We start from the raw sequence: 17,060 nt of genomic DNA on the forward strand, positions 1-17,060 counted from the left end.
TTTTTTTTTTTTTTTAGATGAGATAAAATGAGTTGAGATAAAAGTTAAAAATTAAATAAAATATTATTAGAATATATATTTTTTAATATTATTTTTATTTTTGAATTCAAAAAAGTTGAATTATTTATTTTATTTTGTATGAGAATTTTAAAAAAATTATAATAATTAGATGAGATAAAATGATATGAGTTGAGAAAAATTGTAAAAACAAATGAAGCCAACTCTCGTAGAAAAGTACTAAGAGGGAAATCGAAATTAGAAGACTCCGTAACATTCTTTTGAAATCTTTTTAGATAAAAAAAATATGAATTTATTATATTTAGGATTCTTATACCTAAGAAAAAAAATGCGTGTGGTGCCACTAGCAGTCACGTGGCAACTCCTAGAATGCCACTAGGTGTTGCGCCATGTTCCTCAATAAAAGGTCTGGCGAGGATCTTTTCCACAATTGCAGCAAATAGGTGGTGGAACTAGAGTTTGGTGTTGGTCTCCCCATGACAATACCCTTTCCTTTATCAGCACTAACCACCATCCTTCTCTTATCATCATTTCCTCTAGAAAAAGAAGGAAAAGCTCTCTTTCTTCTCAGATTTATAGGTGCAATCAAACTTCCTTGCTTAGTCTCGGCTAGTGGCAACATCCACCAGTTCTTAGAAATTCTCAATATGCAAATAAGCAAAATGACTATGACAAATTCTTGGTTGCAAACCTCTTTAGAACTTCTGGGCTTGCATTTTCTTAGTGGTAATCAGGTAGGGCAAATCTCTCAAGTTTCATGCAACAGGTAATGTATTGTTCCACGAACATGTTCCCTTGCACACAAGTGTTGCAAACTCTTGTGGCTATTGTTTAATCGATTCTAGAAGAAATGATTATCAAATTCTTTCTTGAACCTTTTCCACGCCAACGCTGCTATGCTTCCCAACTGACTTATCAACAATTGTTGCTTTGTATCCCACTAGATTCTGGCCAATCCATGTAACAAATGTCCAGGATATTGAAGTTTCTGCTCCTCTGTACATCCACTAACCTCAAACTTCTTGTCGAAATCGATCAGCCATTTGTTAGTCCTAATGGGCCCTTTAGTACCCATGAAACTAGGGTATCTGTAGATTAGGAACTTTTCATAGGAACAGGTTCTTGCCTCAGCTCTCTATTGTTCATGTCCTTGGGCTTGTTGTTACTCCATTTGCCTATGAAACAACTCCTATTGTTATCTCATCATTTCCGTCATCTAACGGATGATTTCAGGTATTGCTTGTAGGATTACGCTCATTCCTATCTTCTTATTTGTGGTTTTCTTTTTGTCTATGAAGTTGTGTAGAAGATGAGTAAGTGAGATAGATGAGTTCAGTGTTCCGTCAAGCAACAGATTACAAGGAAGCTATGGACGAAACGGTGCCATGTTGTAATACTAGTAGCGTGGGTATGTAAAATAGCAGATGGGGGTCACGGTTCTGAAGGGCAACGTGGGCTTCTTTGTAATTGTAGTGTAGTTAGTCTATTAAGTTTTAGACTCGGTGGTTAGAACGGGACTATTAGAGGGTCCAATGTTTCAAGAAGTAGGGCCTCTTTTGATTACACAATCAAACATTTTAGATGAGAGGATATGTTTTGTTAAAAATTAAATAAAATATTATTATAATTTAATTTTTTTAATATTATTTTTATTATAAAATTTTAAAAAATTAAATTATTTATTATATTTTACGTAGAAATTTAAGAAAATTATAATGATTATATGAGATGAGATGAAATAATTTAATTTTGTATAACCAAATTAGCACTAATTGACGAAGTTTAGATCAATTTTCCCTCTCTCTCTCTCTCTCTCTCTCTCTCTCTATATATATATATGTATATTATATTTTATCTATTATTTCGGATAGTGACTCAAATCAGTAAATTTATTTACAGACTACAAGTTGCACAGGTTTTGTTACGAAAAGAGTAGCTTCATTGGCCTTTCAGTTTCGATGTGTTTTTTTCTTGATAATAATAAGCAGTTGAATTGTAATAAATTGGCCTTCGCAATTGCAATTAGTGTATAAATTGTATTTACCCTATTTTGATAATAAAGGTTTTAAGATTTAACATGAGGGATTGGAATCACTATTAAGGTTCAAGAGTCTGAAGTTCAAACCAGAAAATGCCTTGAACTTTGTTTTTGATCAAGTTCTGGACAAACTATAATTGTGTTGTGCAGTTTGTTACTTTGAACAAGTTGAGAGGTGTAACACCTCCAGTTGCCAGGTATAAAACATTCCACAAGACCGAAACAATGCAAATTTTATTAAATGAAGTGTACAAACAGTTCAAATTGTTCATGTCTAGTGTTGATTCACAAAATTTCCTCACTAATTACGAAAACATAAACTGAAAATCTCTTGGAAAGCTGTAAAGTTCTAAGATCCAGCCTCATCTACAAAAGCTTCACCTGGTCCTAAAGTCCCTACTCATCATAAGATTGTTCACTTGGGACGATTAACATATGAAACAATGGTAAGTAACCACTTCGAACAGTAAGCATCATAACAACATACGACTTTTGTTTAGAAAAGAACATGTTCATACAGGATTTGTCGTACATACATGCATACATAATCTGGTGAGAAAAAGTTGTACCGTTTGAAAGTTGGGAATAGTTCTGTTTTACCACTGGCCAATATCAGCCTAGGCACCAAGAGAAAATTGGCGTGGTTTATTGGCATGGGCAGTGCCCAAGTGTGGTGGGGAGTGGCTCGGGGGCACAGGAGCTATGTTCGACGAGATGGAGAATGGTTGGAGACAAGTTGTGTAACGTCCAAATTCTGAAGGTCCGGAGATTTAGCTCTTATTACTTAATATCAACTTCAATATCACAACTATAAAATTCAGAAAACTCTATAAAATATTAATTCATTTACTCAACCCAAATATCCATGTTCCTTCGTAGGGATAACAAAGAAATTCTCAATAACATAAATTAAAAATTTCTCAAAAACTCGAAAATATCCTTAACTCATCAAATCAAAATAACCGAAAATAAATCAACTTACTAACTACGACTCTCAAATAAGCACTTGTACTATCAGACACTTATTCCACTACAGTCATCATACCTTACTAAAACTTCATATTCTTGTTCTTCAACTGAACCATCAAAATTATCTGAAAAATATTTGGAGATAAGAGGTGAGTTATCAACAATTTAGTAACCAGAGAACATATACAGTGTAAATATGAGTATTTATAGAGTTCAGAATGCATAACAAAATACTTTCTTTCAGAATGAAGAATTAGAATATTTGTTTTCAGAATACAGAGTCAAAACATATTATCAAAAATATCAGAGCAAAAGTTCGAAAATATTCATAATCAAAATCCTTTTGGCATAGCATAAATTGAAACATCACATCTTATCTTATCATATCAAAACAGAGACCATGTTTAACCCCCGTAGTAGGGTTGTGTAAATCCCGGCGGCCAACCGAGCAGAAACATAATGTGAATTTTTTCCTTATTATCCTCGAACCTCCGAGTGTGCACACATGAAAGACCACGCAGAAAACCACTTTGCTTCTAAAGTAGGTGTACTGGAAATAGAAAAGTTGGTACCAACCCGAACAGAGGCCATAGTTTTACACCCGTGGTAAGGTCAGAACGGAACAAAAACAGAAAGAATGTTATGCCAGAGGTTTTCAGAAATCACATCATATCATATTAGAGTACAGAACATTTTCAAAACAGAACAAAATCAAATCACAAAAACATAACTTATGCACAAAATTTCATATTCGCTCTCTTTTGCACAGTTCAAAAACAAAATACCAAAATAGCTCATATCTACACCAGTCATGCCAGAAAAAAAATACTTTATTCTTAAACAGAATCTCATGAGTAACAGAACAAATAACTAAGGTAGTTCAAATTTCATTTCATAACAAAACATGCATACTTTTCAAAAATCAACCTCAGCCCATTTTATTTTTATGCAAAAGTCTAGCATAGGAATCCCACTTACCTAGACTTCTTAGCTTATCAGAAATTCCCCACAACAGTACTGAACGAAAATCAATCATTACCAATAAAATTGTCATGTAACTCCAATAAATTTCAATCGAACAAGTATTTCGATTCTTAAGCCTGAAATACTAAAATAACCTATTTTTCCTAAATGTCTAAAATTCTCTTAATCCTAAAAATACCAACACTTCTCAAATTCATCAATATTCACTTATGTCTCTGACTAAAATATTAAAACCTAACTTATTTACTATTGAAAACAAACTATAAAGTTTAATACTAGATAATATAATAATCCCAAAATAAAGTTTACTAAGTTAGGTTTCTCTTAAAATAAATCTTTACTTAATAACATGTTAAATTACTTAAATGATTTATGTAATCATAATTAAAATAAAGTTTATTAACATTAAAAATTTTAAAACACATTAACACAACTTGCAGTTCATAGGGTAAAAAAAAGTAATTAACGATATTAGTGTAAAATATGGCTTAGAAGCATGCAATTACACTCACGTAAAAACCAAATTCTTTGAATGAAAACAGAGGTTACGTATGCAATGGAGGTTCACCGCGAAGAGTGGAGCTGTGACAAAGTTCGGTGCGGTGGGCGGCGGTGGTTATTATGACCGTGCACTGGAAGAGAGAGAGTGATGAGCGAGAAATAGAGAACAGAGAGTGAGAGATGCGCGAGCGAGAAATAGAGAGCGAGATTACCGTGAGGCTACAAGGCTGAGGTGGCGTGAGGCGGAAGGAGCTCTTGGTGGAGGACGGTTGCAGTGGCTCTTTGCTGCGCTACGGTGGTGAGGAGTACAACTGAGTGGACTGGGTTGCGCTCATGTGAAGACCTGCGGTATTACACGCTACCGACACCTTGCATCCGGTGGCTTGCAATGGAATGCTCTCGAAATGGCCCAAAGAGGTGGCCAGCGCTGCTGGTGGGGACGCCAGGAAGGGTCTGCAGTGGCTATTTGCCGTGCTTGGAGGAGCAACTGTTTGCTCTGATTTTGGGTTGTAAAAACAGACTTGCGGTTTTACAAGGGCAGGGCAGTGGCCAGTGACAACGGGGAGAGGGAGAGCTGGAGCTTCCATGGTGGTCAAGTGGAGGTGGCGCACGACGCAACGCTGAATGAGGGCTGAGCCGAGAACGTGGAGAGGCAGCGGTGCACTGTTAGATTTTCCTGGTGGACAGTCACGCAAGGGCTATGTGCATGGATGGCTTCAAAGGGGTGTGACTTAGGGTTTCGGTTTCATGCAGGGGTGAGCTTATTATAATAAGGCGGTTTCATGCAGGGGTGAGCTTATTATAATAAGGCGATTTAGAACCCAAAATAAAACCTAGATAAAAAGAGACATGCATGAGAGTAGAAACGTGCGTGGCGGCGAGATTGATCATAAACTGATAGTTGGTTTTCATGGTTTAAAACAATCGGGTGTGGGCATGGGTCTTGGGCTTTTTCTTGAGTCATGAGTCTCGACTCAATTTCTAAAAATAATCCAACTTGTCTTAGAAAATTCTCAGCTCAATTCTCACCTTGGCCCTTTAGAAAAAAAAACCTAATTATCAAGTCCAATAAAATCATAATCCACCAAAACAAAGATTTTAGGCCCGTAATCTATAAAAAAAATACTTGAAAAAATTAACTGGACTCTTCATACGTATAAAACCAAAAACAAGACTTTTAGAAAACAGCTCGTTGTTGGACCTGGGTGTTACATTCTTCCCCCTTTGAAAAAATTTCATCCTCGAAATTTGCTACACCTAAAGCAAAGTCCAAATATTTAATCCTTCACACTTGTTTGCACACATTGTCTTGCACTTCGAAAGATCATATTTAAACTATAAACCTCAACAATACAATTAAAAACCTAAAACAATTCCAAACTCTCCACATAATCCATGAATCTTATACATATAGCGAAATAGACTCTCAAATTATCACATCACCAAAGCCACGCTTCCGCTGCGCACTCTAACAGCTTATAGCCCTAAAAACATTGTATCTCAATCACATACATCGGAAAAGAACTAACCTCGACATTTAACCAGTCCATACATTTTTTTTTCTTAGCTAAATGTCACAAATAACTAATAGATAACTCCCAAAATAATATTTAAAAGCTCCGAATAATAGTATAATCAAAAGTTCCAAACTTAAGTCTTGAATAACTTCAATTCACAAATTCTGAATCCTCATAAAATCTACTTTCAACCAAACTTCAATATTCTAAGCTATACCATTAGAAAAGTTCCATGTAAGCATGATTAATCTCGATTCAACTAAAAATAAAAAGCTATCAAGGAGAAAAGAGTGGGGTACCTATGATCTCAAATGGTATAAGAGCTTATCCCAACTAGAAATGTGGGACTTGAGTCGTGCCACCTACAACGGATAGGCCAGACAAAGACATCGGGAATTTAAGAGGGGAGATTGTGATACCCCATATGATAAGGATAAGGATAGGTGGTGAATGAGATCCCACATTGCTTGGGAAGTAAAAGTTCTTGTTCTTTATAAGATTCTAATGGGGTTCCAATTGTATTATTGACTAGCTCTTTTGGAGTAGAGACCATGTGGTTTAGACATTCCATTGGGGCGTTAGGTTGTGTGCTAGCTGGCCTGTCCAACTGGTGGCTGGTCAACAAACTCACCATCAGCATTGCACAGAGAGAGGGCCGTGTGAGACAAAGTGAGACAGAGAAACACAGAGAGAGCAAGAGAGCAGGAAAGCTTGAGGAAGAAAACTCATCTGGGTTTGTCAGTTCAAAGGTATGTCATGAGTTCGAGCTTGCGCTGGTCTCATCAGTGTGCGCAAAGCTTCAATTGTTATTGCCAATGCAGCAATGGGTAAGCCGGTTGGTTTTCATGTGCAGAGAGTTGGACGTAAGCTTGAGAGCTGACCTTTGCTCACAGCGAGAATGAATGAGACGGGGTAGAGGGAGAAACAACAAAAGCTTCAGAGAGAGAGAGAGAGGAACAAATGGAGAGCTTTGTGCATGAAGGGTTGTTTTTAAAGGGGAGGAAAGGGCGCTTGGCATCAGATAAGCAGAGTGGAGGGCTTGATCATAGCGGGAGAGAGTTGAAAGTGGTTTCCTACGTTGTTGGGGTTCCAAATGCCTAGAAGGCAGTGTGCTAGGGACGATTAGGCAAGTCTTGAGGACTAACACTGAATGGTTCAGATCCTGTTGCTGAAATATCAAATCCATTCATCAACCCAATATACCACATCAAAGAGATTTGAACAAAATTATAGGCCTGACGTCCTAAATCTAAAAATGCAGTCCTAACCCTAAGATATAGGTCTTGGGGTGTGACAAAAGGTCAGCCTGCTGAAGAATTAAGGAAGACAGGAGAACAAAAACATTTCCGAGAAATACACAAACAAACAAGAGAGACAGTGGTTTTTTGGGGGGGGGTGCTTAGATGTTACCTGTTAATACTGCAGAGTTTTTCCCCTCTTTTGGCTAAGTTATCATATTTGTGGCAAATTCTTTCTTGCAATTATAGCAACATTTCTTGGGGATACCTCTGGATCAAAAATAGGTAACATCATAACCTCAACTGAATGGCCTTGCTCCTGGAGGAACAATAATCGATCAAGCAGAAGAAAAGTTTCCAAAAGAGGCCCCAAAGCAGCTCTAAGGGACCAGTAAGGTCCTATAAGTTCCTGTATGCCATTGGTAAATAAATCAGTGCTTGCCCAGAATAGGCTCAATAAGGCATTTGCACCCAATTAATGTAACGAAACCTTTAAAAAGAGTAGCCTAGTGACTGTTGTGCAACCGGATCCTACAATCCAAGAAATCAAAGTGCAATGATTTTCAACAATCAAATCTTACACAAAGATTTGCGGTTTATAAGAGAATGCAATATCCTGTTCATGTTATGATAGGTGACCTCAGTTCCAAGCATATAAGGTTTTCGAAAAGATGGCAAAGCATAGACTACAAATTGTGAGAGTATAACTAATAACACAAACCTTAAAAGTTATAAAACAATTATTCTATTGAATACTTATCTAGAAAATCTAATGCAAGATATATGGTCATGTATGGGAACAAAACGTTTCTCAAAATTTCCCAACTTGCAATCCAAAGATCTTTACACCAAAAAATTATCAATTATCAAAACTTCTTACCTCCATTTAAAAAATCTACCACAAAACTAAAAACAAATGCCCCAAATTAATGGGCCCACCATCTTTTAAATCCTGATAAAAACATCTATAAAATCTTCCTCCATCCAAATATATTTTTAATGGGTCCCATCACTTTTATAAATCTTCATAAAACCCATCTTTAGAAGTCTTCTCAAAAGTTTCACAAACTGACAAGAAAATTTTACATCCATACATTTTGGAGGGTCCTTTTCCCCCCTTTTTCTGATTTTTTTCTTTCCTTTCCTCTTTTTTCTCCCTCCTTTAGAATGATGGAAGAGCTTCTGTTTCAATATCATATATATATATATATAAGTAGACATGTATTCGAAAAAACTGAAAAACAAGGAGTAAACCCGTGTGCTTGGATGACTTACAAGAGCAGCATACACTCAAAAGTTAAAAAAAAAAAAACAAAAAACAAAAAAGAAAAATAATAAATAACAGAATACTCTTAACTATAAGAATTGAAGTGTTCAAGAAACTCAAGGAAAGTACAAAGGGAAACGATTAGTAACAGCTGTACTAAAGAGATGTAGAGATACTGCATAAGAAGCAAAAAAAGCAAAAAAAGCAGCAAGATACTGAAGCATGGAGGTCAAATAGATTTCTCATGGCCCTTCCAATGAATTATTTTATGCTATGCACATAATTTTTTTTTTTTAATAAGTATGCACATAAAAATTAAGGTAAAAGAAAGGTGCTTCAACCTCAATGAAGGTAACTCACAACCCTCAAAAGTTTTGAGCATCCCCCTCTCTCCAAATGCAAACGCATAATGGAAGGAACCACCTTATAATCTCCTTCTAAATCTATCCACTTGCATAATTTCCAAAGTGTTCCTTCCAACAAGCCAAGTGCTCAAACACCATCCTAGGCATAACCCAATCTCCCCAAACAATTAAATGACAGGAGAGTAATAAAAATAAGACTACAATCCCAATCTAGTCATAGGCATCACGTATGCATGCCAGTACAACTTTGAAAGTGATATACCAATCTATTGTATTGATACAGAATGCATACAAATGTTACAAACAAGACTGAAATTATATACTTTCCAAAATAGATGCATCCCAGTTTTTAGATCGGTTGTCAGAATGTTATGTAAATGCAATAGCAAATACTAGGGATCAGTAACGTACAGTGAATGGCTCTGCTTCCTTCCATATTTCATGAAAATTTATCCTCTCCAAAGGTTTGAGACCAAGACGACATAATCCAGACCGGGTGAACTTCTCAAAATGTTTATATTTGTCAACAGATTTAGGCCCTACACATCTTGTACTCTCACAGGATGAAATTCCATTCAATAAGGCATCTTTGTCTGTTGCCAAGCGTGATGTTTCATCTGCAGCATATTTTAAGTAAGTATGTAGATGCTACCCATCAACACAGTAAATAACCTGAGCTATAAGCATTTCAAGCATGACACACCCATAAATCGCAACCAAGCTGTTTGAGAATTCATTAATTATATAACTATGCTGCCGATAAGGTTTTTGCTAAGCTAATCAGTTCAAGCTTCTCTTCTTGTCATATAATTTTATTTTATTTTTTCTGTTCTAAGTTATTCCCCCCCATGGAGTAGGGGTGAAACAGAAAGCATAGGAGGGTGATCTATTTCTACTGGATTTCTGATAAACCTATATTAACTAAACTGAACTTTCATTTACCTGTTTCAGGTTCATTGGGGTCTATGTTAGGGAAACTTCCTTTCTGGTTTGGATGAAAATGTGGACATGCAACTTCTTTATGATGCAATGGAGCTTCCACTTTCCTCTGCTGTCTGCGACGCAAAGCCTTTCCTTGACGACCAATAGAAGGGCTTGTTTCCATGACTTCTGGATAATATTTAGAAAGAACCTTCAGGAGGAAAGATCAACAAAATATAATTTTCAGTATGATGGTATGGAACTAGTTACAAGGACAACATACATACGTAAAATGTACTGCTCTGAAAATAGAGTCACATAAATAAAGCAGCAGATGGATTTGCCTTACTCTTTTTTAATGAAAGCTTGTGACACCATTTTGAAAATATATTCTTATAAAAATTCCACATAATAGGAGACTTCTGCCAGCAAAATAAGGGCATTCACATAAATTCCAAGAAATACAATATGGATCATAAAAAAATCAAGACTGCTAAAGGTTTCTAGTGCAACACAAGACGTACAAATGGAAAGATCAAGTTAACAAGACAGTTATTCCAAATAACTTGAAATGTAACACCCGACCCTAGTCCCCAAGGGCTGGGATGAAATATTTTATCTTTGGCCACTGGCCTATGATCTCTTGCACCATGGACTGAGTGACTTCCATGTATATTGGGCTAATTCTTGGCCCAATCTTGAATGTGGGCTGCCGGCATAATGACTAAATTAGAGTCTTGCAAAACTCTTGTATTTGAAGCCCAAGAATCCTACCAAATGCACTGGCTGAAACTCCCACCCTATGAGGAATCAAGTACTAGCAAGAATCCAAGGGCACTAGAAATCCAAGCCGTTCTGCCTTGCAAAGTCTCGGCAGCCACACTAAGGACTTCTAATCATGGTAGGAAACCAAGAAGCCCAACCTGGCCGATACATTTAGGTGGATTAGGAGAAGAAATCCTCACAAAACACTCAAGCCATCAAGATCATGTACTGCCAGCACCTCTGCCACCCCTTCTGCCTCTATAAAACCCTAAGGATCAAAAGCACCTCCAGTTACCAATTTCAAAAGCTACAGTTTCAGATTTTAGAAAAAGATGCTAGATGCCACAAGACTCATCTTGGTATCATGATCAAACCAAATCACCTCCCTGCCACACCCATCATCCTAGAATTCTAATCCCTAACGAAACCCTAAGATCCAAACCCTATAAACACAGTCTGCCGCCCCTTTCATTACGAAAAAACTAGAAAGACTTCTGGGAAACAGCCCCACAAAGCTGCCACATCCTCCTCTTGAATAACTGTAAAAATTTCAACTCCCTTCAATCAGGAAAATCTTCAAGAACCAAACCCTACAGCCCAGCTTTGCACTGCCAGCCCTAAGATAAGGTAAGATCTGAAATTCTCCCTTTCCTTATAGTCTTAGCCCTTGAATACCAAGGGAGAATGGCACAGCATCCTCACTTTCTTGAAGATTTCTTGACAAGTCTTTCTCAAGAAGCTCAAGGAAAAGCTGCTAACATCCTAGGAAAAAACATAACTCATAGAAAATTTCTCCTTCTCTCTTGTATGTATCGAACATCCCAATTAAACTTCGCATTTAGATTAACCAGGATCAAGAAGCCAAGAAGTGGAATGTGTAACCTGCCTGCTGTCTCATTCCTTTGCTTTTCTTTTCTTTACCTTATCTTAGGGTTGGGCAGCGGGGGCCCGCCTCCAACTACCCTGCCCCCATCCGCCCTGCATAAATGATACTAGTGGGGGCGGGGGGCGAGTTGACCCCAGCGGGGCCCCGCCCCCCGCTCCACCCCCATTTAAATACTTAATATTTATATATATATTTATATTTTACAAATTGTATATATATAAATATATATTACAATTTGTTAAACTTGTTCACAAGAGTGTAAAACTTGCTTACAAGATGTACATGTATTGCATTGGGCACCTAGGCCAACCATTATATGGGAGGCCAAGGCAATACAAGAGTCTTACTTGAGCAATGTGGGACTCACTATTGAGTCCCACATTGCTCAAGTAAGACTCTTGTATTGTCTTGGCCTCCTATATAATGGTTGGCCTAGAAGGCAAATCCAATGCAATATTGTAAACAAGTTAACACACTTGTGAACAAGTCTAACAAATTAGCATATTGACAGAATATATAGTTTCCATAGAAGGCTAGAATGCTAGAATCACTCAGCAATTAGTTTTTTTCCATGTATAGTTCTCTTGTAAAGTTCATATATAATATACAGATCACTCAAAGGCTATTCATTTGGCTATTCACACAATATTTTGACTTACTTTGACACACCCTCCATAAAGCTCCCCTCTCATCGTGGTATCTCTACAACCATTTACCCAATAAAGCCTTATTGAAAACCAACAAGTTCGGAATTCCCAGCCCACCTTCTCGTATAGGGGTACAAACCAACTTGAATTCTTCGTCTATTCCCCAAATGGGAATTCTCCTTGCAATTTCTCTATCCGGTGAACCACTTTGCATGGTATTGGAAATAAAGATAAGAAGTAAGTTGGCAGGTGGATAGAGTACTTTTTATCAACATAACTCTACCACCTTTGGACAAATAAATCTTCTTCCAACTCGCCAGTTTATGCTCCATTTTTCCAACACTCCATCCCAAATAGACAACGATTTAAAGGAAGTACCCAATAGAAGACCGAGATACTTCATTGGAAAGGTGGAGACTTTGCATCCCAAAATATTGACCAAGCTCAAAACACTTGGAACATTTCCAACCAGAACTAATTCTGACTTGGCGAGATTCACTTTCAAACCCGAAACCACTTCAAAGCAAAGTAAAAAAGGCTTGAATATGATTATGACTAGCCCCACAAAAGACAAGAGTATCATCTGCAAATAAGAGGTGAGTCATCTCAAGTGTGCCGATTCTGGCATCCCCTACGACAAATCCAGATAGAAATCCACCTTGCACAAGACCTGCGATCATTTTACTAGAAGCATAAAATGTTCATTTCGAACGTACGAAGGATTCCCAAACAGAGGAAGAGGGCCAGAGTGAGCTGGCGACCTTCTTTGACACAGTTGGAAGTCCTATAGCTGCTGTGCTTGCACAGGAGGATTCCAAATGAACATTAATGACCATGGCTTCATAGACCACGTAAGACGTTTGACTGCACACATATCCCTTACTTGGATGTTACTGATTTCAAAGCTCATAATTGAGATAAGTGCATGGATTCTTCCATTTTGGCTGGGTAATTAATAAAATACTAAAATTTCAAGCAATGTTTCTTGTAAACTGGAATGAAACAATAAAAATATTTGGCACTCCACAGTATTTTGATGACAGACATAATAAATTACAAACACGTGCAAAAATGCTGCATGGCCAAGCAGAAATGTGACTACATCACACATGTTCACAGAAACAGACCTAGAGCAACACTTTGATTACAAAACTGCCAAAATGTCAAAAAGACAGATTTTCACACATACATGTGCACACATAGAGGGATCCCAGGCAGCACAAAAAAAATAGCATTAAATGTAGCATCCCGCATATTCAATATTAAGTATTGAAAAATAATAATATAATAATAATAATAATAACAACAACAACAACAACAACAACAACAACAACCAAACAATAAAAGAAAATGGAAAATATTAATATTGCATACCAACTGGAAAGCAGCACGAAAAGAATGCAACTCAAAATTATGAAGGCCGTCATCTTTTTCCAGGCTTCTCCATCGCTCAGCACTCTAACAAGATAAAGCAGGGTCATGAGTTTATGTTTACATGGAAAAAAATAATATTGCTACGAGCAGCACCCATAGAAATAATTCAAAAAATCTTCAGTTGATACTACTTTCCAACTGACTGAAGGGCAAACATCGAGGCAAGAGCTCCATATCGTTTAACTTAAACAACCAATACAACCAGATATGGTAAAATTTGATGTGGATACAGCCATATGGCAATTCTTGAAAAAAAAAAGGGTAGAATCTATGTCATTAAATAGTTAATTAATACAGGGTTTTTGGTGCAATTATCATAATGTTTTAACAAGTAACATGTACCAACATAAAAAAAACACGTCTAATATTAAATTCGAAACAATAATAGACAGCAAAAAAGTATATTTACATTGACATAAAAATAAACTGAATATAAAATAAATTGAATATAAAATAAAGCTAATACAAAATGCCATGGGAACATAATTCATTTCCCAAGTAAGCCTCTTCAGTTCTCTTTCTCTTTTTTAGACCGAATTAAAAATACGGTAAGATATTGGATGGGAACATCCTGCCTCACATGAGACACCTACACAATGCTTAGTCTCCATTGCTTTCTGTATTACCCAATAGGACACATTCAGGTGAAACGAGCTCAGAGGGAGTGGCTCCCCCTTCGTCTACCACCCTGCCTATTGAGTTTACTGACCCATCATGCTCCCTCCCTTCCCCCTCCACTGCAGATGCATCCTGCCTGTCCCAATCTCTATTTGAATCAAACAACACCAATTTTCCTTCAATTTCAGCATTCATCGCACTACTCTGAGCTTCCCCAAGCTTTCCTTGTATTCATCACGGTTTTGAACATATAAAAGTGTAGCACGATCCACCTCAACTTTTGTTGGCTCTGTCTGGCCTCTGTCAGGCAGAGCACCTTCGTGCACTGTGATCTAGCTTCCTGCCTACAGGTTTCTTGATTAATTTGATCTTTGTCTATCCGTGGTGCCCCCATCTGCACTTCCTCTATCTTGTTTAGGCCTCTAATACACTTCTCAGCATCAGACTGCTTTTCCTGGGCTGAACCATCTGTTGCCGGCATCAGTACCGTTGACATAGCGGCAATGATGCCAGTCATTGTCCCTTACGCCTCCAACGAAGGTTTCTGTGCCACCCAGACCACTGGCGGTTCCGCACTTCCACAATCACTTTTGCATTCACAATCGTAAAGCCCATTTTGTTCGTTGAGAATCAAACCCGTTTCAGGACCAATTTCTTTATGAAAGATAGGATTGAGAGTGATTGAGCCATTCCAATTTTTTTTTTTTTTTTCCTTTCCTCTATCAAGCCTGTTGGGCTTCAACCCTTTAACTTTCCTCCCTTCCCTTCCCTGGCCCAGACCAATATTGACTTTGTCTATTAGACTCTACCGCCTTCTTCAGCTATTTCAGCTCCTCTTTCAAACATTTTAAGACACTCTGCTCCTCACTTTCTGCTGAGCCAACCTTGGACAGACCACCACCATACCCTGTTGTGTAAACTCAGGGATTGAAGACTTCATGCATGTCAGAGCTCCTTAGCCTGTACCTCTCTTCAACAATAACACTCTCCCCTGCCCATCTTCCCTTTCTACCCCTACTCTTTTGCTGTATCATGGATGCATGACCTGCTCCTCCCATCGCACCCCCAGCTTCCCTACTGTTGCGGAGGCTACCACTTCTGCCCATGCTTTGTGGCCACTCCACCAATCACTGCCTCTGCAAATGACTTAGCCCATTTCCCCTTGTTTAACGTCATGCCCGAGACATTTGTAAGTAGAGAAGACAAGGCTTGAGATTCATGCTTGCCCTAGTTTAAAGCCGTACCAGTCGAGGCAGTATGCAAAGACAAAGCTCGCCTTAGCCCTACTGCAAAGCTTTTCCACCCCCTTCCCTCCCATCCTTTTGTATTACCAGAAGACCCAGTTGTCCACCTCCACCATATTCTTCCATCCCCAAGTAACTCCCATAAGCATTAGAGCACCTTTGTGCTATATATGATTTGATGTTGTTGCAATACGTTTTTGTGACCAACCGGCCCAACTTCTTTAGGGTTGGTCAAGTATTCTATTTCAAGCCACATATCCTAAGCCCCATTTTAATTTTAGTAGATATTTCCATGAACCAAGCAATATAATTTTTCCAGAAAAACTTTAAAGCCCAAAATTTATATTTAGTGGGGCGTTCTAATTTTTGTTAAACCAAAACCACATTAGGGTTATGTTTGGGCACTTAGATGAGATGAGATCACCTCATCTAATCTCAAAACCTTTCATAATTTCCTTCCCAAAGATCACTCAAAACACAAAATATTTTTCAATTTCAAATTTTAAACTTTTTCATCTGATCATTACCTAATCAATAGCTCTTTCCCAAACTTCTAAAAAAAACAAAAAACAATACAATTTTTTCAAATTTCAAACAAAAATAATATTAAAAAATAATATTCAAACATTATTTTAGCTTTATAATATTTTATTCAATTTTTTCTCCCTCATTTCCCAAAACCCAATAAAACATCTTAACTCAAAAAATTTCACTACTACACTTAGAATTCTCATATCATCTCATTACCCAAGCATGCCCTAAATTGAGCCTATTCAATTTTAAAGCCCCAAAAATAAAATTATTTTCACTGAAACATTTTTAAGAAAATTGATTTTATTTCTTTTAGATACTTTTTACAAAATTAGATTTTTTGCATATTACTCTATTTCCTTCTTCCCTTTCTTTTTTTTCCTTCCTTTTTCCTTATTTCCCTACTTCTATTCTCAACCACACAAAGTCAACCAGTGACTCACTTGAATCACCTTCTCCCTTATCCCTTTCTTCTTCTCTCCATCTTCTCTGCCAACACACACAGCAGCTCTCTCTCACTTTCTCTTTTCTCCTCCATCTTCTCTTCTTTTCACTTCTCTCACTGCAGACAAATGCTTCAGCCAGCTCTCTCTCTTTTCTACCTTCCATTGATCAGCAGCAGCAGCTCGAGGAAAGTTCACCATGGAAGTTCACAGACAGCTTAAGCGAGCTCCATCCCCACACGACAGTAACTCCTCTGGTTTCTCCTTCCTCAAGCCACAGCAATGCCACCTTCCACCACCATGGAAGCACGGAACTTAGCCTCTCCTCCCACTGTTTCTCTCTTCATCGTGGCCAAGCCTTGCAGCAGTTAAACAGCCAACACACAGCCTGAATCGGTTTGCTCCCTTCTCCTCTCTTTTCCTCTTCTCAAGTCCCTCATTCTCTCTTTAATTATCTGCCCCTTAAACTCAGTCTAGTGCACTGAGAGCCACCGACAGAGGGCCCACTGTGAAGAACAAGCAGCAAGAGGTTCAGCTCATGGCAGCAGTAACTGTCCAGACCTGTTAAATGCAGCAACTTCAGACCCTACGACTCTCAGTTTTGCCTTCAGTTTCTACTTCTTCCTTTGTTTCTTCAGCTTCTACTTTGATCACTCTAGTTCTTCAAGCTATAG

At 37.8% G+C, this 17,060-nt stretch overlaps 1 protein-coding gene across 13 annotated transcripts in view; it reads right to left on the minus strand.

Annotated features, from left to right (window-relative positions):
- Nucleotides 1-2,279: 2,279 nt before the first annotated feature.
- The window catches only part of LOC108995674 (protein RRNAD1), a 61,085-nt gene continuing 46,304 nt past the window's right edge, over nucleotides 2,280-17,060 (minus strand). For 6 of the 13 annotated variants that reach the window (XM_035687306.1, XM_035687304.1, XM_035687305.1 and 3 more), the window contains 5 exons: nucleotides 13,491-13,574; nucleotides 9,840-10,029; nucleotides 9,309-9,514; nucleotides 7,438-7,674; nucleotides 2,888-3,150 (listed from right to left, as the gene is read on the minus strand). In XM_035687306.1, the coding sequence (XP_035543199.1) occupies nucleotides 7,480-7,674; nucleotides 9,309-9,514; nucleotides 9,840-10,029; nucleotides 13,491-13,574 (675 nt within the window). In that variant the 3' untranslated portion in view covers nucleotides 2,888-3,150; nucleotides 7,438-7,479. Of the gene's footprint in view, nucleotides 2,811-2,875; nucleotides 3,151-7,437; nucleotides 7,675-9,308; nucleotides 9,515-9,839; nucleotides 10,030-13,490; nucleotides 13,575-17,060 lie in introns of those variants that run through there. The other 7 variants (XR_004800830.1, XR_004800829.1, XM_035687308.1 and 4 more) reach the window with 6 other exon arrangements.

Source organism: Juglans regia, chromosome 2 (assembly GCF_001411555.2).
Source record: "Juglans regia cultivar Chandler chromosome 2, Walnut 2.0, whole genome shotgun sequence".
Lineage (NCBI taxonomy): Eukaryota > Viridiplantae > Streptophyta > Magnoliopsida > Fagales > Juglandaceae > Juglans > Juglans regia.